Source organism: Pteropus alecto, unplaced genomic scaffold, assembly GCF_000325575.1.
Source record: "Pteropus alecto unplaced genomic scaffold, ASM32557v1 scaffold101, whole genome shotgun sequence".
Classification (NCBI taxonomy): domain Eukaryota; kingdom Metazoa; phylum Chordata; class Mammalia; order Chiroptera; family Pteropodidae; genus Pteropus; species Pteropus alecto.
In genome coordinates this window covers 14180767-14202169 of record NW_006432945.1, presented here as the reverse complement: position 1 = coordinate 14202169, position 21403 = coordinate 14180767, and the positions used below count along the sequence as shown (strand labels likewise).

Sequence of the window (21403 nt, the reverse complement as noted above, 5' to 3'; positions counted from 1 at the left end):
CACTAATGTTAAAAATTTATTTCTGTTATGAATAAGTGGTTTGATTCTTATCCAGAGTACTGTTTTTCTAGATTAGAAACCTCTTACCTTTCCTTGTACTAAAAATCTTCATTTTAACCTCAAGTGAACTAACTTTGTCCTGTGTGGAGTAGTAAGAAGCCACATCTTCCTTTTTTTCTAATGAATGTTTTAAAACACAAGGAAACATCTAAGGATTTCAAATTCTTCATAGACCTATCTTCCAGTTTTTGTTACTGTGTGTAATTCTTCTAAATAGATGTTGGGCCATTATCTTTCTACTTTGTGAATGTTCATTCTTACTGTTCAGACAGCTTATTCATGCTAGATGTGGCAAAATGGAAAGTGGTAGGATAATAAAATTCTTTGCAACAGGAGAATATATGTGGTCCCCATTTGGAAACAATGCATGGTCTTCTGAGAAATTTACTTATCCGAATGAAGTATATCTAGGCCGTGCCGATACAACCCGGTGAGTTTGAGTCTTCCTTTGTTGTGGCTGTACAGCACCTTCAAAGCTTAGATGAGTGACCTAGTCTCCTATAGGACACCTCCTCACTAGGCATTTTATTCTTAAAGTTGCCTTTTTCTAAATTGGATATTAGTTTTATATGCTGTACCTCTTGGTAGTAAATAATCTTCATCCTAAAGGTTCTTGAATATTTGCCCAGATTATCTCTGCTTATACTCGGACTAATAGTGCGTTCTTGAGATTTTGGAGTGCTGCTTTTCTGATTAATACTGAATATAGGACTTCTGAAAGAAATGGATTGAGAGAGCTCGGTGAATCATCTGGATCCAACTTTATTTGAAGTCTCGGCAGTAGATGTCATTTAAATCTGAATCTGTTGAAAACAGTGGAATTTGTCAAGCATATGATGCCTATTAATTAGCAGTCTTAGTTTCGTATGTTTTGCTTTCTAGTCTTTCTCTGTTTTCAGTCTTCTTAACTGGTTCTTCCCCAGGGCCAGTCCTTTTACTCTGCAGTAAGTAGATTCTCTTGCTCAGGACAAGCCGAAGTTGGATGTTCTGAGTACTTTGAAACACCTGGCTTAGTTACATTCCAAAGGATGTAATCGAAACCTGGGGGATAGCTGGGGGAATCCGTACAGACTCTCCAGTTTTGCTGTGCAGGCCGAATATCTTTTCCCTTAACTGTGATGAACAGCAATGACCTAGAAGGCAAATATTCCTACACATTATCTTCCCAGAGGGTACATACATAAATAAATTTCTTATCGTACTTCTTTCCCATGATCTATATAACAAATACCTCCCATCTTAACACAGTTAAGAAACTCCCGCTAGCTCAAATAGTGGAAGCTTTGAACAACAAAGCTAAGTTATAAAGGCCAGAGCAGTTATGGAAAAAAAAAAACTTTTCTAATGCTTGTTTCTTTCGTGTCTACTCAGTAAGTCTGGTTGAAGAGGCTAGAATTCACCATCCAGTTAAGAGAGAGACATGTACAGTATCTCATATGGCCAACAGCACAATTTAATATACTGTGAATCTTAGACTCTGAATTAATCCATAATGCCAATAGTCAGAGTATCTCATAGGAAAATGTTTCTGTGAAAACACTTACCTTAAGTGATAGATAGCATACAGGAGAATCTGTTCCATTAAGTAAACAGTACTTTTTGGTACCAGACAATATACTTGGAATTTGTATAACAAAATTGATTTTAGACATAGTTTGGATGTGGCTTCCTGTCCTTGAGTCCTAAACCCACTTGGAGTCTGGATGTTTGCTTTTGACAAGCCTGCACTTTTCACTACAGGGATAGAGGATCAAAAAGAAGGGGACAGAATTAACTGCGCTAAGTGCTTTAGTGACATAATCACAGTAGAGATAATAACAATAGAACTAAAAATAGCTGACTTTTTTTGAATGCTTTCTATGTGCCAGGCACAGTTCTATGTGCTTCGCGTTGATTAACTCATCTCACCCTATGACAGCCCCTTTAGGGTAGATACTGTTACTATCCTCACTTTAGAGAGGAAAACACTGAGACGCAGAGAGGTTGACCCTGGCATTTTCACACTAGAGTTGACACTCTTAATGGACTGCATTGCCTTTCAGAGGAATAATTGTACCACACTGTCTAGATGAGGAAACTGATGAGCCCGAGGCTACACAGTGGATGAATCGCACAGCCAAGATTCACTAATCTGACTCTGAAGCCCAGATTATCCCCACAACATCATATCGACTGTTTACTGAGAAGAGTTGGGGTGCACTGCAATACACAATGGCCAGTAACAGTACGGCTTATAGTGAACCGTTAATTCAAGAATAAGGGATTGGAAGATTTCTTCAAAAGATAATGCAGTTGATCTCTGAGCAGACGTCAAATGGTGAATATTTTCGGCAGATATTGCCCCCTGATTCAGAGGAGTCACCCGTTTGCTCAGTCTAGTGGTGAATGAGTGAACGAGTCACTCCCAAGGCAAAAATTGAAAGCTAGCATCCCAGTGATTTATTGCTGTGTAACAGACTACCCCAAACCTTAGTGACTTTACGCTGTTTTATGTGTCAGGATGCTGTGGATTAGAAATCCAGGAGGGGCTCGTCTAGGCAGTTCCCTTGCTCCCCGTGGTGATGACTCGGGTCACCTGGCAGTATTCAGCAGATGGCTGGACTGGTCTGGAGTGTCCAGGACGAACTCAGTCACGTGCTGCCACCTTGGCGGGGAGGGCTGGAAGACTGGCTAGGCTCAGCAGCCTCCTCTTCCTCTCTGGCGTCTCGGGGACTCTGTATGGCATCTCTCCATCAGGGTAGTCAGACTTATTAAAAATGGCAGCCCAGGCCTGCAAGAGGCTGGGTAGAAGGGACCAGTCCCCTTAAAGGCCAGACCTACAGGTGTCATAGGGTCCCCGCCATACACTTCTGGTCGCAGAAGTCACTGGTCAGTCCAGAAGGTATATCAGGATTTGGGGCCCATCTGTAATCTGTTGTAGGAGCATTAGATGCTTTGATGTGTCTTGACTCTTCTCTGTTCATTCATTGAGGTCTGTGGTTTGTGCCATAGAAACCATTTCTTAATCTGCTATAGAGGAGCTAGGAGGAGAACGAGACAGATACCTGCATCAGCTTTCATTAGCTACCTGCCCCCGTTTCATTTATCTTATAGCAAAACTTACATTATTTTTTTCGTTCCCAGTTGTGAGCACTTGCCTGTTTTTTTGTTGTTGTTGTTGTTGTTTTAGATTTAGCAGGGGGAGTTGTTTTTTGGTTTTTGTTTTTTCTGAAAAGCCACAGTAACTGTACATGCTGAGCCAGAAATACTCCAGAGGGAGTGAAGAACTTACCGTTATAGAACCTGAGTTATTAGAGACGTCAGCTGTATCAACTAAGTTTACAAATAGGTGGAAACGCCTATGGTATGGACATTCTATATGGCTAGTAAATCTCTTTCAACAGAGGTTCGTATTGAGCAGCCAGATGGATCGTATTCTTAAGATAATTGAAAGTTTCGCCTGCGCATCCTCGCCCCGTCTTCTGCACCGCCTCTGGCACAGTTTTGTGCTAGAAAATGAATAGGTTCGTCCCACTTTTATTACTTTTCACATGAGAAAAGCCATTGCTCCATTTTATATGTTGTGAATCCTTCAAAATTAGCAGTTGCTGCCAGCCCGTCTTACCTAAAATAACAGATCATTGAAGTTTTATGATATTTCGTTAGACTTGTCCGATTTAGGTGCTTTCTTATACTCCCGCTGGCTTATAATAGACTGTTACTGCTGTCACAAGAACTAGGGGAGGAGAATAAAGTCTGCACTAGAAATGATCATCTCCAAACCAGTGCACTTTCTAAGAGGAGAAAGGGTTGGGATTATCCATCCAGTCCACGGGCAGTGGATTCCCGGAGCGTTAGCTGTGAGGGCTTCTTGCTGCTCACCCCCAATTATCATATAATAAAGAGATCTCTGTCCTTAGGTCGGGCTCAGGAATTGCAAATGTAGGAATCAGAGTGGTACTTGGGACTCTGCAAAGTGCTGGGAAGAGAAAGCCAAGACTTTGGCATCTGCAGCTGGACAATCAGGGATGGAGTGTTTGAGGCTTTTAGGCATCAAGATTAGATTTTATCCTGTAAAAACGGGGACAAACTTAAATGAAGCGACGTAAAGGAGCCTTACTGTATTCCTTTTGATCCACATTTCCACCTATGGGGATGTCTCGTTCTGGATTTTATAGGTCCTTGGGCCCCTCCTCTAAATTCTCTGTGACTCTTCAGTTCGTAATCATCTGTTGGTTGCATGAAAATTCAGTACTGTGGTCTTGAATTGCAAAAGAGAGCAAAGTCAGAAGAAAGGGAACTTGTAGATTGACAAAATATTTGTTCTTTCTTTTCAGCATCACAAGTCTAAAGCATTTCAAGCCAATCACAACAACCTGAGTGAGTAGAAATTTCTTAAGGTGTAGCTTGCTGCCTGTAGCTACATCTTAAAGCAGATATTTATGTCATATTTGAAGATGATCTGCCGAGTTTCCTATAAGGTAATAGAATCCTAACTACAGTGGTTCTTTAAGAACCGTTGCAAAAACAATTATAACACAGGGAGCCAAGCCTGAAATGTGTCTCCTCTGAAAGCCAAGACACTGAAATAAGGGTCACTTAAGAGTGTGACTGAGACCCGCCTCTGGAATGGCCATCAGCCAGATAGCAGAGATATTTAGAATTTATATGATAGTTCTAATATTTTTACAAAAATGATTTTAAATCATGTGATTTGAAGTTTTAAAAAATGAGCCTGTTTTCTTTTTGGAAAACTGGCCCAATAAAAATAATACTAATATAATTCAATTGTATATGCATGTGCATTGAACGCAGAGTGGTATACTAAAGATAGTTCATGCAAATAACCTTTGTGAGATGTTTGGCTATTTTCTTAATACCTTTTTCATAAATGTATGTTTATAAGTGTATTTACTCATCCGCTATGACTATTAGCATTAGAAGCATTTTGTTAGTTGTATCATGGATTCTAAAAAATCTAATCCTTGGCCTAGTAGGCTATGAGAGCTTTTTATTGCTTTGTTTGTATTTTGGCTAAGAAAATTATTTCTTGCACTTTCTATTTATAAAGATGTTATCACACATCACACCCGCTTAGTGCAGCTGTTCTTCAGAGACAGAAAAGAAGATGTAGGTGTTAAAGTGAAATGTATGTTTAAAAGCCTGACGAAAGGAGGGACCTCAGAATAACCACCTTGGCTTGCATCTGCCTGAGAAGAGCTGGGGTACAGCATAAAACTTAGGTTGAAAGCAGCTTCGGGACATGGGCATGCCGTTGCTGCAAGTTGCAATACTGTCGTGAGTTGCCAGCTATGTGTATGTGATTTTATGTATATATGTGAGAAAAAGGTGTCTGATGATGTAGAATATTCTACCTCCCATTAAAGACTGAGCATATTCCAAGGTGGCCCGTAGCGCCTTGGGCAGGAGGCTGGACCCCTCAGCCACTGTCCACCCCGTCCTCTTCTGACTCACTTCAGCAACTCTACCTCCGAGCACTCGGCTGAAGAAAGAGCGTAGCTTTCTGTAGCGAGCAAAGGAAAGTCAGACCCAAAATACAGTCCGCAGTGTCTAGTTCTCCGTGTCCAGTTAAGATGTTTGTTGGGTTTCGTTGCCCACATCAGAGTCAGAATGCCTGAGTTTAGTGCTTTTATCCACTGGTTTGTGTTTGGCAAGAGGAGCTGGTGGGAGTAGAGTCTTCCTGTTGTTTTCAAAGATGCCCCCAACTCCTTTTAGTGATGTGAAAATTTATTTGAATCCTGAGTTGTTGTTTTGTTTTGTTTTCAATTGCCATTCGCAGTCCTTTTTTGGGAGACTGGAATATTAACCATATTTTCCTGATAATGAGCCTTCTACCAATATCTTGACGTGGAGGTGCGTGTGACACGGATTTTTGGATGACCTGTTTTGCTTTTTGTCACTCCAAAGAGAGACGTTCCTGTTTTTAATGCCTCCCTTGAATGGTGTCGGTGTCAAGAAATGTCGTTTCAGTAGAAAATGTCACCAGGCAGGCCTCCTAATCCTTCAGTCCAGGTGTAGCACTCTCTTGACTGGCTAGCTGTTTGGGGAACGAGTACCCTGAGCCAGGTCAGGCTGCCTGCCTTTGAACCTTTGTTACAGCTGGGGAAGGACGTCTGTCCCTTCAGTGGATACCCTGGAAAGCCTTCTGCCTTTTCATTCTAACGCACTGGCAGGTTGCAAGGTCTAAACAGGGATTCACTGGTGAGGAGTGGAAATGAGAGAGTGATCCGTTTTGCAGACTTTTAGAGGTTGGCATCTCCGTTGCAGGTACTAGCTGATATGTGTTTACTTACCCAGAGATTGGGTCGGGCAAGTGATGATACCAACTGTGTGAAATTTCCAAATAATGAGACAAGCATGACTCGCTCATTAGTGACCTCTGCCTGAATACAGTGTGAGTCCTATAGGGGGATAGGCACTAAAATCAGTGTGACTCTGTTCACCACAGCTGTTTTGTTTCTAACAGTAGAATGAGTGTCCGCCTATAAGCCATGCTAATATCCTAGACTCAGGAATTAACTCCTGCTTAGAAGAAAATTCTTCCCTCCAGCTTATCTTTTGTTTGTGCCCAGAGTCTCGTCCTCAGCCTGTCCGCAGCTGCGTCACTATACCACATGCTGAAGGCACAGTCTGACCTAAATCAGTAATCGACAGTTGGCGGTACGGTCTGGTGCAGCTAAAGTGATTCATATCAAACGAAACAAAAAAGTGAGAAATGCCTAGGTGATTTCTTTGAGGTATGTCATATCTGTGGATCTGAGAAGAAGCATGGAGTCCTACCCTCCTTCCCTCTGGCCCGGGTGCTCGCCATTACACAGCCAGCCGCCCTGGGCCAGAAGGCCTCCGTGTTGGCTGCACATTATGGTCATCTGGGGCATTTGAACAGCTACTGATGTTCACGTTTTAATCGGTCCTCTCTGCAACCTGGACGTAAAAAGCTCTGCAGATAATTCTAATGGACGGCCAAGGCTGAGAATCACTGTCTAGCTAATCCTGAGTGGTTGGTCTTTGGCAGGATCACCTCAGTCTGGTTGTTCTTCTCGTAAGGTGCCTTTATTGATATCCCAGGCACGGCTCAGAGTTTAAAGCTTACAGTAGGCCAGGGCTCAGGTGGTAAAATGATCACCCATTCGTCCTCAGGGTAATTCTAGAGAGAGATGCTGCCATCCATCCAGTTTCCTCTCTATACCAAATACAAAGTCCACGGCCATGGCACCCTGAATGTGCCCGATCGTGTCTGATCTCGGAAGCTAAGCAGGGTGGGGCATGGTTAGTAATAGGAAGACCAGGTGCTGTAGGTTTGAAAAAAAAAAGACAAAGTATGCGTAAGTAAGCAAAACAGATTTTCATAGTCTGCTCTCTAGAATCCTCTTTCCTTTGCATATGTGATTTGCGTGGAGATTTCTCAACTCTGCTAGCTAAAATAGAGCCCTTGAACTTATTAAAAGAGCCAAGCCCAAGCCACCTACAATGACTTCTATTTGTAAAATAAACAAGAACCATTGTTAAAGTTAATAGAGGAAAAAAAGGCTTCTTCCTGGGGCAATGATAATATATTTGATGATTTGTCTCTTAGCCTGTCTTCTAAGTGGGATTACAATGTAAAGCGACTTTCTCTTTTTCTTATTTCTTCGTGAATGAAATGCACTAGCTGATATTTCTGAATTTTATATGAGATGTGAAGTGAGTCATTTTAGCACCTGTGTCCCAGGATGTCAGAGACCTAACCCAGGATTTGCCAAACGAGGTTCCATATACTTCATTCTTTCTTCCCACCGCGGTTGGTAAAGCCACCTGCCGTGGCAGACGTGGTCGTGGGAAGAACTGTCTGATTCGCTTCAAGAGTGAGAACCACTATTCAGACTAACTAGCTACCAGTGATTTCTAATCGTGAAAGAAATTTATGTTTCAGAGCAAGTTCAGATACAGCAGTTGCCCTTCTGAGAGAATTCTGGGCACCATAGAAATTTTCTTTCACATATGCCTACAAATAATTGATCATTTACATTTCAAATAGGTGGCGTGTTTGAGACGAAAAAGTGGGTCGCGGGAAAGACTGGTTAGTGCAGGAGACTGAACTGGCATCAGGCTGTGAAATTTCACTACAGTGACATTAAGGCCTGGCTGTTTGCTTAGCATGCAAATGCTGCAGTGCCACTTAGAGAAAACGTTTCCTACACCTTGGAAAACTTGCGAAGCCTTCCTGATGTCGGGTGGAATTGAAAAGCGGTAGCCTTTGGGAGCTGGGTGCATCCGGAGGGTCGCCCGTCAGGGTTTTCATACTGAGGGACACTGTGGAGTACTGTGAAACATTGTTGAACTTGATGTAGATCGTACCGCACTGGATTTTAAGATTTGTGGGGGAGAGTAGAGGAGGAGGATGGGGAAGTGATGGGAAAAAAGTAAATATATAAACTTATACTATATTTTAAGCAAGGAATGAAACAGATTCCCTATCAGCACTGTGAACTTGGGTCAAGTTCTGCCCTACTGGGCTGGCTGGCTGATTCCTGTGAAACCTCTAAGAAACCCTCTGAAACAGCTAAACAAATTCCTAGTGTGACCACAGTTTCACCACCTGCCCCATCCCCCTACTCTCAACAACAGAAACATTCCCAAACTGTAGGCAAAGCAGTGTGTCCTGTCTCGGTCCATCACCATCTCATCTGCTCTGGTCTGTGTTCAGTTCTAGCCTGTTGCATTATTTTGTGATCTAATGGCAGAACTTAAATAGGAACCCTCCAAAGTCGGAACCCTCTGTTTCTGGCACGTCAGCATAAGTGAGTAAAAGGACACATGCCTGGGAGGTGCACTCAGCATTCCCGGCTCCCGACTTCAGGGTGGGACCCACTCACTCTGCCTCTGGGAAGAGGAGGCCGAGGCTTCTAAGACAGAGAGCCATGTAGCCGCGGTGGACGTGGTCGGAAAGAAATCTGTCAGCTGTTCTCTTTGGTGCTTACAGGGTGGGTGACGACCGTCCCCCATCTACCTGTCCCTGGCGCTGTGCCTTCCCACTGGTCACTGTGAAAAGCAGATCACACTGGACTCAGAGGCCAGAACCCAGGACACTATTCCCCTCCTCATCCCGAGCCCATCACTTCTTCATACAGCTAATAATGTAGCATCGGCTTCTCTCTGGATAGCTCTTGGGTTTTTCCCCCAAGAAACAGTAAAGCATTTAAAGGAAAATAGTCAGTGGTAGCCATCAAATAAAGAGCTTATCGGGAAATGTCACTTCCCCTCAGCTGAAATTGATGACCGCAAACATTGACGGTGCCCCCTCTGCCTGAGTTTTTAAAGGCTGCCATAATATTTATAAGCAACAAACTTGTCTAACATTTTTTCATAACTTGCTAATCAAGGATTCATATTAAAACAGACAATCAGTTTCTGAAATGTTCTCCCTCAAAGGGGTTGAGATCGTTTTTAACTACAAGAACCTACCAGTCTGTTTTTTCCCTTTGAAAAAACTAACGTTAGAGGTTTGTGTCTTTCATCTGCAGCGATTACTCCGATCGCTTTGAGATGCCTCAGAAAAGTCAGTGAGCCAGGCTGGCGCCCGTGCACCTCTGGGGATGCTGGGCTGGGTTTGTACACCTTATTTCCTTAGAGAATATCTGTTTTTATTATAACCTTAATTATAAATACCTATATATAGGAATAGGACTTTCTCTCACCCCACTCTCCTTTAATCATTATCACTTAAGTGTAAACCACACCTCCCCCCACCCTCTTTTACTGAAAAAATGCACTTTAATTCCTAAGGAGAGTGGCTGTTCTTGGCCGGGGAGCCAGGTGACTTCAGGAGGAGAGCTGAGGAGGGAGAGCTCTTGCCAGACCTGTGAAATTAACCAAATTCCTTAAACACACAAATAATAGCATCCATTTTAAGCTGCCCCCAGCCCCTTCCAAGAGGGTGTTCGGGTGGGGGTGGGGGAAACAACCAAAATGAAAAAGTTCAGAATGCCTACTCTGATTTTAGAAGTTTCACTAGGGAAAATACCCAATATTATTTTCTCGGCTACTAAATGGTCAGAAACTTCAGGATTTTGTGGTAGGCTGAGTTTTGTTTTTTTTTTTTTGTTTTTTTTTTAAGGGAAAACACAAAGGCTATACGATATGAGCCTAGTTTGTGTCATCTCTAAGCATCAGATTTGTTCTCACCCTTAATTTGACAGGTGTTCTCAGTCTCTCCTCCTGTAGATTCTGCCCTTCCCCTGATGACAAGCCAATAGTTCTTGGGGTTGCATGTCTCCTAGAGCCCCAGCCCTGTTGTGTCGGGGGAGGGGGGAGGGCAGGAGGGTGGGCGGAGATGGGGGCTGGGGGAGGGAGATTCGGAGAAAGAGTGATGATAAGGGTTTATATAAACATATTTAAAGCAGCTTAGCAAAAGCTTTCTCATTGAACAGCTTTAAGAACAATGTGAATGAAATCTTAGCAACTCGGTTAGTAATCTGAAAAGTCTATTAATGTATACTTGAAATTCTGTTTGTATAAAAATACATTTTCCTCTTTATTTTAACACTGTGTAAAAGAACATTATGCATGTGTGTGGTTTGAGAATTAAATGGTTTAATACTCAAATTTGAATCTCTGTCTTTTCTATACATAGAGATTAATTTATTTTAGATTTTTGGATTGTTTTAGTATGATGGAGCTCTCACTCCCCCTGCCCTTTCCAGATGCCTGCCATCTTTCAAGACGATGCAGTGACACATCTCCCTCCTAGGATGCGTTCACTGGGAGAGAGCAATGGAAAGCATCCTCTACCAAAGCCCAGTAGCACGTCTATCCGTTTCTCCCTCGTCTTCGTCTCAGGTGGTACTGTCCATTCATAATTGTGAGATGGGAGGAATTGTGTTTATTTTCACCTCTATTCACAAACTATCATAGGAAGAGGCGCGAAGAATAAGAACGCGTTACTTAACACAAGGGTTGGCGACTCTGCCCATGAAGATAATCGTGTTCAGAGCGACTTCCCTTATAAGAACCAGGAAGGGCCTGTTGGCCTTGAAGGTCACCCTGTTGTGGTTCAGCGAGCGGCCGGCGATGGCGATGACAGTGCTGGCTGCTGCTTCGCTGCCTTCCTCGTTTACCTGTGGGCGAGATGGGAAGCAGACGGCCGCATCAGCTACTGTGCGGTCATTATGTGCAGGTGAACCATCCACAGACAGCGATTCCTCAAATGCTGTTTGTCATCCAGTAGAAAGTACACTTGGGTCAGGTCTCTCTGGAGCCCTGCTGGTACTCGTTCATCCATCCAGTGAGTATTGACGTAAGCACACGTATTCAGATGAGCGCCGAACCAGAAATCTGGATGTTTACCGGGTGGTCACGTTTCTGGCTGGCACCATCGTACATGGTATTACAAGAGGATTGTTTTGTACTCGATGCCAAAAGAGATTGCGACTCAAGATCAGAGCCCCGTAGTTGGGAGAGTTCCAGTCTCAGAGCGTCAAGATCCCACATACGACCACCCCAAGCAGCCACTCAGGGCCCACCCAGGGCCTAGGAAAAGGGGAGGCTACTCTGGATGGATGAGGATTTCTGGGAGTAACAGACTGAAACAATGGTATCTGCCGAGAAGCAGAACCACCGTGGGGCTGGAGGCGGACACCGTCAGAAAATTGTACTTGGGGACTCAGAGTATCACTGAAACTGTCCCTGCCTCTCAATGAAAGCACCTCAGATCCCTGGGCTTTGTGGGTTGAGAGTGTTCTCTCCCTCCCCCCAGCTCTCACTCCCTCCTCTTTTACCCCTCCCCCAGCTCCCCGAACTACCTATTTCCTGATCATTCTAGGACGAAGTTTATGAGCAGTCTGGAGCTTGTATAAGACCAGGATTCTTTTATTCAAATCAGATTCTAGTCTTCAGTGGCTTCCCAGGAGACCTCCATTCAGTCGGGGTCCTATGTATCGGGCTCCCAAGGTTTTCAAGGAAAATAACTTTGTTTCCTGAGCCATGGAGGAGGCTGGCATCACTGCTCCAATGGCTAAAGAGAATCCAGACCTTGGCTTCTCCCTCATGGTAACTCAAAGCCCTCGAGGGGCTGGGAGTTGACCATGTCTGTCCGGGGTCCTTGGGAGAGGATTTTCCGTCATAGTTAGTATCCCAAGGACTCATCTTCTCTTAGTCTGACTAAGTGTTCTTTCCTCCATAATCCATGACGGTCATGTTATTTTTATTTCCAAAACCATTAAACCAGTACTCGTGTGAGATGCCTTGTTCCGATCGCAGTATCTTTAAGTTCCATCCCTCTCCTTCTGCTGTTGTCCTGTGGGTTACATGTCCACATCGAGGACTTCGGCACCTGGCCCGTAGCCTCGCCGTCCCCTCTAACGCCTGCTGTTATTTGACCTCGGCGATTAAAATACCTCAGTTGACCAGTCAACACCCTAAGCTCCCATTTCACTGATCTCATCAGACCCCAGGAGCATTACCTTCAACTCTCCTTCAGCAAAACGGTCCGTGGCCACGCCCCACACTTGCATCTCCCCCGACTGCTCTGCCTCTGCAGTTACGATCTCGCCGTCATCTCACACTATCACCTTCTGGTTTTGACTGCTCTGCCTCTGCAGTTACGATCTCGCCGTCACGCAGACTATCAAGCGATGGCATGTGCTCACTCCCATTACAATTAATCTGACACCCTCTTGTCCACGCTCCCCCTAACGACACGCTTCCCACCGAGCCCGGACTCTGCGCACTCCCATTACAATTAATCTGACACCCTCTTGTCCTCTGACACCTCCACGCTCCCCGTAACGACACGCTTCCCACTGTGACTCTGCAGCCACGTTCGTTAGCGCCGTGCTCCGAAACCTCTCCCACCACGACCTTCGCCATCTCCTCAATCCCGCGACCTCTCTGGCCCGACTCATCCCCCTCACCGCCTGGTTCCCCGAAGAGTGGTCTCCACAAGTGGTTTCCAGACCCGGCTGTGCATCGAAAATCCCTTGAGGAGCTTGGAAATTATATGGATTCTCAGGCCCCATCCTGGACTCGCCAGGAGTCGAGCCCACAAATAACCGATGCGCTCGGTCCACAGTTCAGTACCCGTTGGAGAACCAGAGGTTCCGCAGGCTTCCCGTGGCTGTCACGCTGGTAAAGGGGTTCCCGAGCACCTCAGCTGGAGCGACACGGCGAAGCAAGAAGTCATGGAACCGCTTTCCTCAGTGCGGACCTTCTCGAGACTTCCGCGTGCCAGCGTGCACTCATGCTCTATTCCCCGAGAAGCGCGTCGTTTACGTAACCACCTCGCTTTTTGTTACGTGCAGTGCAGTCCAGAGCTTCAGTTCTCTGCGACACACTTTAGGCCACAGCCCGCACTCACCAAGTCCCCTCCTCGCCTTCTGTTTGTTCCCCAGCCACGGAGGCAGGCGTGCGCCCCCGCTACCTCGCCTGCCCAAATTCCTCAGGGAGACAACCCATGGTCACATTTCAGCCTGAAGAGAGCCTTTCCATTTTCTTAAAATTTCTCCCTGGGTTTCCATGAGCTCCACTCCCCCCTCCTCCGAGTTCCTTCTCGGGGGCCTTTGCTGGCTCCGCTTCCTGTGCCACCTTCCCCCTCGTGTGTGTGTCCCCGCTTGACCTGCTCAGGAGAGGTGGCAGGCGGTGGGGTGGAACAGTCCGACCCCGAGGGCTCGGGGTAGGGCTGTCCTGTGGCAGGCCTCACAGAGGACGGGGTGCCAGCTTTGAGGTTTGAGGGTCCCTGGAAGCAGGGCTTTTCCACGTTCGTCTCCCGCTAGTCACACGTCTGCTGTCTACACCACGAGAAGTAGCAGAGCAAGAACTCCAAAGGTACAAGTCCCATGAGATGACGGGGTATGCATAATGACGCGACGCGGGAAATGAAGGCAGCAGCCGAAGAAAGCAACAGGCAGTTACTCACCTCAAGAAACGCCTTGTGGAACGCGTCGGAGACGAAGAGGTCATTTCGGCCTTCGGCGACAATACCTGTGAGGAAGGCCGGAGAAGGTCCGTGAGACGGGGAGCCGGCTCGAGTTTGAAAACTAGGAAGACATCCTGGACCCTCACCTCACGATACCCCCCCAATAAAATCATGTGCAAATGAATAAAGTCCTTTGGGCTTATTCGGTTTGGCTCCTGTGGATTGAATCTCGTGCTTCGGCTGGGGGACAGGGGACTCTGTTCTTACAGAAAAACTCTATTCGATAGGTGTTTGGCAACATTTTTAAGAGAGGGATTGTTTTTTAGACTTGGCTTAAAGACAGCCCCTAGAGGTAAATCCCATTGCCTAACACTGGAAACTTCTTTTCGAGAAAGGTATTTTGATATATATTTTTAAAGGATAGTGGGCTGGAGGAAGCAAACCGACTGAATACCGTTACTGAAGTGTCACAACTAGGAAAAGTTTGGCCGTCCCCGTCCAGGTGACCACGGGGAAACACGCGAGCCCTTGGGAATGTCCACAGGGGCTATTAAATGTCGGCTACGCCTATGCGAGACCCCAGCTGTCCCCAGCTCTTAATCACATCTGCTCCGAATCCCGACGCTTTTTCAGATTCTTCTTTACCTAGTCCCCTGTCCTCTGTCAGTGACAGACTCAAAGGGGTCCTGAGCCCACTCAGCCCGTGGAGATTCTGGAAAAATCCCCTTTTCCAGAGAACTGAGACCCTGGGAGGGACAGGGGGTTCCCTGAGTTCGCGGTAAACTGGGGGTCGCGTCGGGTGTCCTGACTCGTGGCCCTTCCCCCCTCTCTCCGACTCCTGCGCCTTCGGACAGACCGCCTCGGAGGCAGAGGGGAGGAGGGCTCCGTCCACGGACCCGGGAGCTTAGCCGACTCCGGGCTGAACAGGTCCACGAGGCCCATGTCTTGCAGCTGCTCCTTGACGCTGAAGCTGTCCTCGATGCGGAAGCGGGGCACGTGGGCCACCAGCAGCGTCTCTGCCAGCTGGTCCAGCCACTCCTGCAGCACCTCCGGGGTCAGTTCCCGCTCCACCTTGGCCAGGCTCTTCTCAGGCTTCGGCAGGATGAGCGTCATGGCGATGTCGTCGCCCTTGAAGGGCAATTCGAGCACCTGGGTGCCTTCCGCCACACGCCGGTAGCGGAACTTGCCTTCCTGGTACATCATGGGCGCTTGGCAGTCCTCCTTGTCAGCTCTGTTGAAGGATTCCAACCTCGTGTTCTCAGGGCTGAACTTGGACTTCCACAGGCCCTGGAAGAAGACAGGTGGGAGGATCACAAAGCGAGGAGACCAGAAACATCTCTGGGAGAGGACTGGCCTGGCATATGCACGTTGTTACGTTAATATGTGAGCATAACTGCGGGGGGACGAGACTAGTGGGGGACGCACGGAAAGGTAACGACGGCTGTCAGCGATGGAGCCATGAGCGCTTCTGTTCTGTGACCTTTCCAGGTTTTCAGCACTGACTGTCTGCCTGCTTTCATAATAAACTTAAAAACTGAAACCAAGAACAACGTACTGGCCTCCTCACGAGTCTCTTCTTGAGTTTAAATTTAATTGCCTTTTGCTTCCTGCCTCCCATTGGCCTCTTCCTCCAAGGCCATCCTCCAAGGTGCGGGTCTCTGCCCCTGATGAATGAGGGCCACACACAGGTAACAGCCCCGGGGTGGGCAGGGGAGATCTGGCAGCCCTACCAGATGGGGGAGGGGCCCCAAGACACACCTTTGAAATTTGAGTTGTATTTACCATTCCTAGTTACCTTCTGGCTCTTTGATTTGGGGACAAGACATTTAACTCTTCGTCCGTACACTGAGGAGCTGGTGATTACTATGTCAGTAGGCTGCTCACTGCGTGCCCGGCACACTCTAAGCATTTCACATGCATTTAGTGCATCAGGCCCTTCCACAACCCCGTGAGGCAGGTGTCATTACTGCCATTTTATAGCTGCAGAAATTAGGGCATAGAAAGGTCTCAGGTAACTAACCCAAGTCCACACAGTCAGGAAAGGAAGAGTCTGGATTTGAGCTAAGTAACCTGTCTGAGGGCCCAAGGTCTCATTTGCAATAGTAGTTGGGTCAGGAGGGCTGATAAGTGACCATAAAGCGTGATGCGTGCTGTGGAAACGCAGCCCCCACCACTCTCGGGGACAGAAAAGCCCCAGGGGACAGAGCGGTGGGCCACAGCAGTGACTGGCTAAATCCTGGGCCCTGCGTAAGGCGGGGGATGTGTATGGGGCACAACCCAAGATGGGCGATTGTGCCACAAATCCACCCACCTTAAAGTGGCGGCCCACCTGACTCAGTCAGCTGTTTATTCTCAGTGTCCTCTACCTCAGCCTCCTTCCTAAATGGAATCAAATTGGAAGTCTTTAGAACTCGACTCAGAACGACACGGCCGTCTGTGTGGTCAAACCACAGGGCCCCTGCAAGATCGAGGTCCCTGTGGCACCTGGAGTGGCAGAAGCCTCAGGCGAGGGGAACTTTAGTCACTGTAGAAGCTGCTCCAGATGATGGAGAAAATCCCATCACTGAGGATTGTCGATAGACTCTGTCATTCTGTTCCAGATTTCAAAATGGAGGTAACTGGACGGCAGAACTTATCACACATACGTGAGAATTTATCACCACTCACACCTTGTTGCCAGGCACGCTGGCATTGTGAGGTGTACACGCTGCCTTGGGCCCAGAGGACTGCCAGCGCCCCTGGACCTCAGCCTAGCAGCCATAGCCCTGGACCTAGTTCTAGACCCTTAGCGAATTTGAATTTCTGCCCCGACCACGCATGTACCATCTCTCAGAAGGGATCAACACACACATGCCCAACGGTGTGAGAGAGGGTGAGCTGGGCGAGAAGTCTGGGGCTTCGCGAGGGCCGAGGAGTGAGTACCTTGAAGTAAATGGTGTTGACCAGCACCAGAACAGTGAGCTCGTCGATAGCACCCTGGGGAATGACGTCGGTGATACGCCCTTCGGTCTTGTTGGATATCCACTGGTTGATGGTCACTCGGGACGACTCCGCGTTTTCCTGGGGAGAACAGGGAACGAACCCGCCCACTGTGCTGCTCAGCCGGCTTCTCCGCTTCCGCACGCGGCACAGCTTGTCATCCGCCCTCCCTCTGCTCTGCCCTTGCCTGCCGTTTGGTGACACCACCACTGTAACCCAGACAGAAGCTCGCACACCTCGGGAGTGCCACAAACTCAGAGTCCAGGTTTCCAGCCCCTGGACAGGAAGAACTCCAAGGTCAAGGACGACGTCTGCAACTCACCTTAAAGTCCAGGGGCTGGAGCTTAGCTCCATAGACCAACTCGCTGATGTCCTGATAGGTCTCGTTGAAAGTAAGGGATTTGTCCCCAAACAGGCGGTTGGCTGAGACCAGCTCGGAGGACTTGTTGGCTTTTCGATAGAGTCGGCAGTTCAGTTTGGCAAAGAAAAAGTGGATCTGATCAGACGTCTTCTCAGAGATGGTATCAAACTTAAAGACCTGTAGAAGCCAGAAGAAAGCGGTGATGGGTCTATGCAGCTCCTCGGCTGCCGGGAGCGGCCGGCACAGGGCCCTCAGCCCCTGACCGGCAGCCTCTTCACTTGTGACCCGGCAGAGCGCGGATGCTCAGCTCGAGGTCTCTACGGGAATGAATGCAGAAAAGAAGGAGGAGGAGGAGAAAGAGAAACGCAAAGAGATTGGGGAGCTATGGAACGTCTCTGAAAGGCTCTAGACCGAGACACGGCCAGGAGGCTGGGCAGAGGGCTGTGGTCATACCTCCATCAGCTGCTTGAGGGTGTTGTTGCAGGCACCCAGCTTGGTCATAGCGAAAGCTGTGGAGATACTCAGGGGCGACAGGAAAATGTTGTCATTGTCGTTCTTGGAGTCTGCAAGGTGCTGGTAGAAGGTGGTGGCAAAGTGGGAATTGGCCTTAGACAATTCCCAGACCCGCCGGTTGGTGGCCTCGGGGACCTTCTGATCTGAGCCCTCATCCTCAGTCGCCTTCTTCTCTGGGGAACGGTAAATGCACATGGGATTCACAGGGATGTCCCGCGGCTTGGCTGTGCAGATGTCCTCCACAGGGTGCCAGTGACAGGTCACACAGCCCCAGAGGCCAATGAACAGCAAGGAGAGAAGGTGTGCCCTCCTGCAAGGGGACAGAAAGCCGAGTTAAGCTAGGCTGGGAGGACCCCGTCCCCACCGCCCATCCCAGACTTGCCCCAGTAAAGCACAGGGCACCTGCCCACCCGGTGTGGCCTTGTTCTCTGTGAAGCACGAGGGCCCAGGACAAGTCCGGTCCTGGACTCTTTGCACAAGGATCGTTGAAATTAGAATCAGCTACTGAAGCAACTGTTGGTTAGTAGAAGTACTGTGTGTCCGAGGCCCGTGCTGAGAGAAATAAAGACTGCAGACTCCCCGCTGGTGAGGCGGGACCCGTGCCCGTGGAAAATAGGCGGGCACCTGGGTCCCCGTGAAGAGCGAGGACAGAGGAGGAGCCACTGATAGAGCTGTTGAGGGAAAGCCTCAGAAATGGATGGACTTGAACCCGGATGTGAAAGGGTTGGAAGGATTTCAGCTGATCGGCAGAGAGGTTTCAGCAACGCAGGAGGGTGCAGGGTGAGCGGGCGAAGGCGCTGTCTGTGTGCTGAAGACCACGTCTCTGGCCCCGGCCCCAGCCCGTCCACCGAGGTCCAGACCCGTTGTTTGCTGTACAGTCCCACCCGGATGTCCCGCAGACTCCGTTATGAGATGACGACCGAGCCGAACTCGTAACTCTCCCTCCCCACACCTGCTTCTTCTGCCAGGTCCTCCGCCTCAGTGGATGGGACCCTCATGCCCCCGTGGCCCACGCCGGAGAGCGGGAGCCACCCCGATTCCTCCCTAGGCTCGACCGATCTGTTTCCTTCCTCTCTCACTGCCTTGGTTCATTTTCTGTTGTCTGGGAATTTTAATAGCTTCCAACATGGGTACGCAAAGGGTAAATGAAACAAATTTTACTTAAAAAAAAAAACCGAGATCATGAGATTGGCAAATGAGGAGAATTGAGACGCCCAAGTAAGCAAACCAAGGGATAAAACTGTCTGTACTATTTTGTGGGTAAGACGGGGGGCCAGGGGCTTCCTTGGCTGACTCAGGTCTCTGGGTCTGTATGTGGGTACCGGGTCTCCTCCCGGCAGGAAAAGACAGGCTCGCAGTGCAGACAGGATTTGCCGAGGATGCCGCCCGGGCAAGGTGGGGCCGGCTGGCATCGGGGGCAGCTGGGGAGCACTTGGCTTCTCGCGTGACCTGAGGCCGGCTCTGCAGCCCTGTTGGGAACAGAGGCCCCGAGCCGGGAGAGGAGGAGGCAGGCTGAGGAAGCAGAGATGGAGGATCTTGCCATTCATCTCTCCTCTTGCTGCCTTCTGTTTCGCATTTTGTCCCCAGCTGCCTCTGAAAATACGAGTGGAGGCCGACGGGCCCGGAGCTCTGTCAAGCACAAAGAAAAGCCAAGGCAGGGCGCCCCGGCCTCGCTCCGAGCTTCCCGCAGCACCCCAGACCGAGGAGCGAGTGTGTGCGGTGTCGGTGTCGATGGAGGGAGGGCCACAGTCCTTTTGTCAAAGGTCGCCGAGATCTTAGGGGGGCAGAGGGGCACCCGAGCAGAGGAACAGCGAGAAGGCCGTGAGGGGCCGTCACAGATTAAATCCGCCCTCGTTCCAGACGTGGGCCGGGCCTGGAAGTCCCCTCAGGGTCTCCTGGGCCAGTGAGGGCTGGCGCCGCACGGCATCTTCACACAAGGGAAGGAAGACGTCCCCTTGGTTTCTTGGGGTAAAGACCCAAGGTGCGGCCTAGGGAAAGGCCTCACCCCGGACAAGGCAGGCGCAGGGGGCGCTGGCAGTGACGTCCTCCAGACAAGCTCCCTTTGCCGTGAGCCCCAGGGAGAGGGCCTGGGCTGGGAGCTGCCGAGCTCATCCTCACGAGCCAGAAAACCCAGGAGGGCTTGTGCGGGGTGAGCTCGCCCCTCTCACCTCTTTCCAGCAGCTGCAGTCCCTCTCCCACTGGGAACCATGGTCGCTGATGTCCCACGGGGCTGGCTGGCGGGCGGGCGGGCGGAGATAGTAAAGCCCCAGGCGATCCCTCAGAACTGGCCCTCTCCTCTGCCTGCGGCTCCGGAGGCTGTGGGGGGGCCGTGGGGAGAGGAGGACTGAGGTCAAAGGCTGATGACCAGCTCCCAGGGTTAAGCAAAGCGTGGAGCCCAGTGTTGTTTAATTAGTGGAGAAGTTTTAAAGTTCAGTCAAGCCCAGGGGCGGCAAGGCCCACCCACCTTTACGACCCAGAGCCCCTCACTCTTCTTCATCTTTCTGGGAAGGAAAAAAGAGAACAAATTCAAACCTGGTCAGAAAATGCCCGACTGACAAGTCTGTCTGTAGGGTTTTTTTGTTTTTTTTTGTTTTTGTTTTTAACCTGGTTAACCAAGCCAGGAGGTAGAAAAGAGGTGAGTATAACTAGCCTTGTTCAATGTCCGCAAACTTCTAGTCCTGTACCTGCTCAGGGTACAGGTTTCTTTAGGGAAAAAGAGTCCATAGTATCTAGTCAGAGTGGGGAGAAGAGGAATTTTCTGGAATGAAGTACTACCCTCAGGCCTCTAAGAGCCAACACAGCTGTGATTCAGACCAGGACGCACAGCGGTTACCTCAGTGGTCCACAGACGGACCCCTTCCCCACTCAGCCCTGCAGTGAGGGGAGGGGGCACGAGAGCAGGGCCAAGGACGTCTCTCAGGTGGGCGAGCTGGCTGGCAGGGACTCGACACAGTTCTACTGGGGACCAGGAGACAGTGTGGGGCAGGTAAGAACATACTCACAACTGCCGAACTACTTCTTCAAAAGCAAACAAACCAAGTCAGGGGAGCCTGCGCGGGTGTGAACGAGATCGCCCACTGGAACCAGACTTGCAACAGCGAAAGATTAGGAACAGCTCCCATCCCAGGAGACTGGTTCAGTCCACCAAGGTGCACGGCACACCGCAAAGCCATGCCGAGAAGGACAAGGCCCCTCTCTGTGCTGACAGGGAGGACCTCCAGGACAATCAAGTGGGAAGAGGCAGGCGGCTGAGCAGTGTTTCCAGCACGTCACCTTTTGTGTCACGAAGCGGGGATGCGGGGTGACAGGTGGACACACGGGGTGGGGCGGGGGGGAGCCGTGGCGATAGGAACCTTCTCACTTAGTTCTCTAGTCGGGAACTCGTCAGTGCATCGCCCATTCGAGACGGACTCGGCCTCGTGAGCAAGAAGCTTATCGGTGTTGTGGTCCGCAGCAGCTTGGGGACAGGGGCATCCAGGGCACGATGGAGGTGGTGGCAGCACCAGAGAGGAACTGGAAGCAGCCGAGCCCCTGGCTGGTGAGGAAGGAGAAAAGGAGGGTGAGAAAAGCCCAGTTCAGTGTCTGCGGGTGGAACAGAG

At 49.1% G+C, this 21403-nt stretch overlaps 1 protein-coding gene across 1 annotated transcript; it reads right to left on the bottom strand.

The window, feature by feature from the left end:
• Positions 1–10105: 10105 nt before the first annotated feature.
• On the bottom strand, positions 10106–20013 carry SERPINC1 (serpin family C member 1). The gene is made up of 7 exons (XM_006907906.2): positions 19973–20013; positions 17745–18114; positions 17253–17468; positions 16874–17011; positions 14848–15238; positions 13952–14016; positions 10106–11156 (listed from the first exon to the last, which is right to left on the bottom strand). The coding sequence occupies exons 1-7, from the start codon at positions 20011–20013 to the stop codon at positions 10980–10982; spliced, it is 1398 nt and encodes a 465-aa protein (XP_006907968.1). The 3' UTR covers positions 10106–10979.
• Between the last annotated feature and the right edge of the window lie 1390 nt (positions 20014–21403).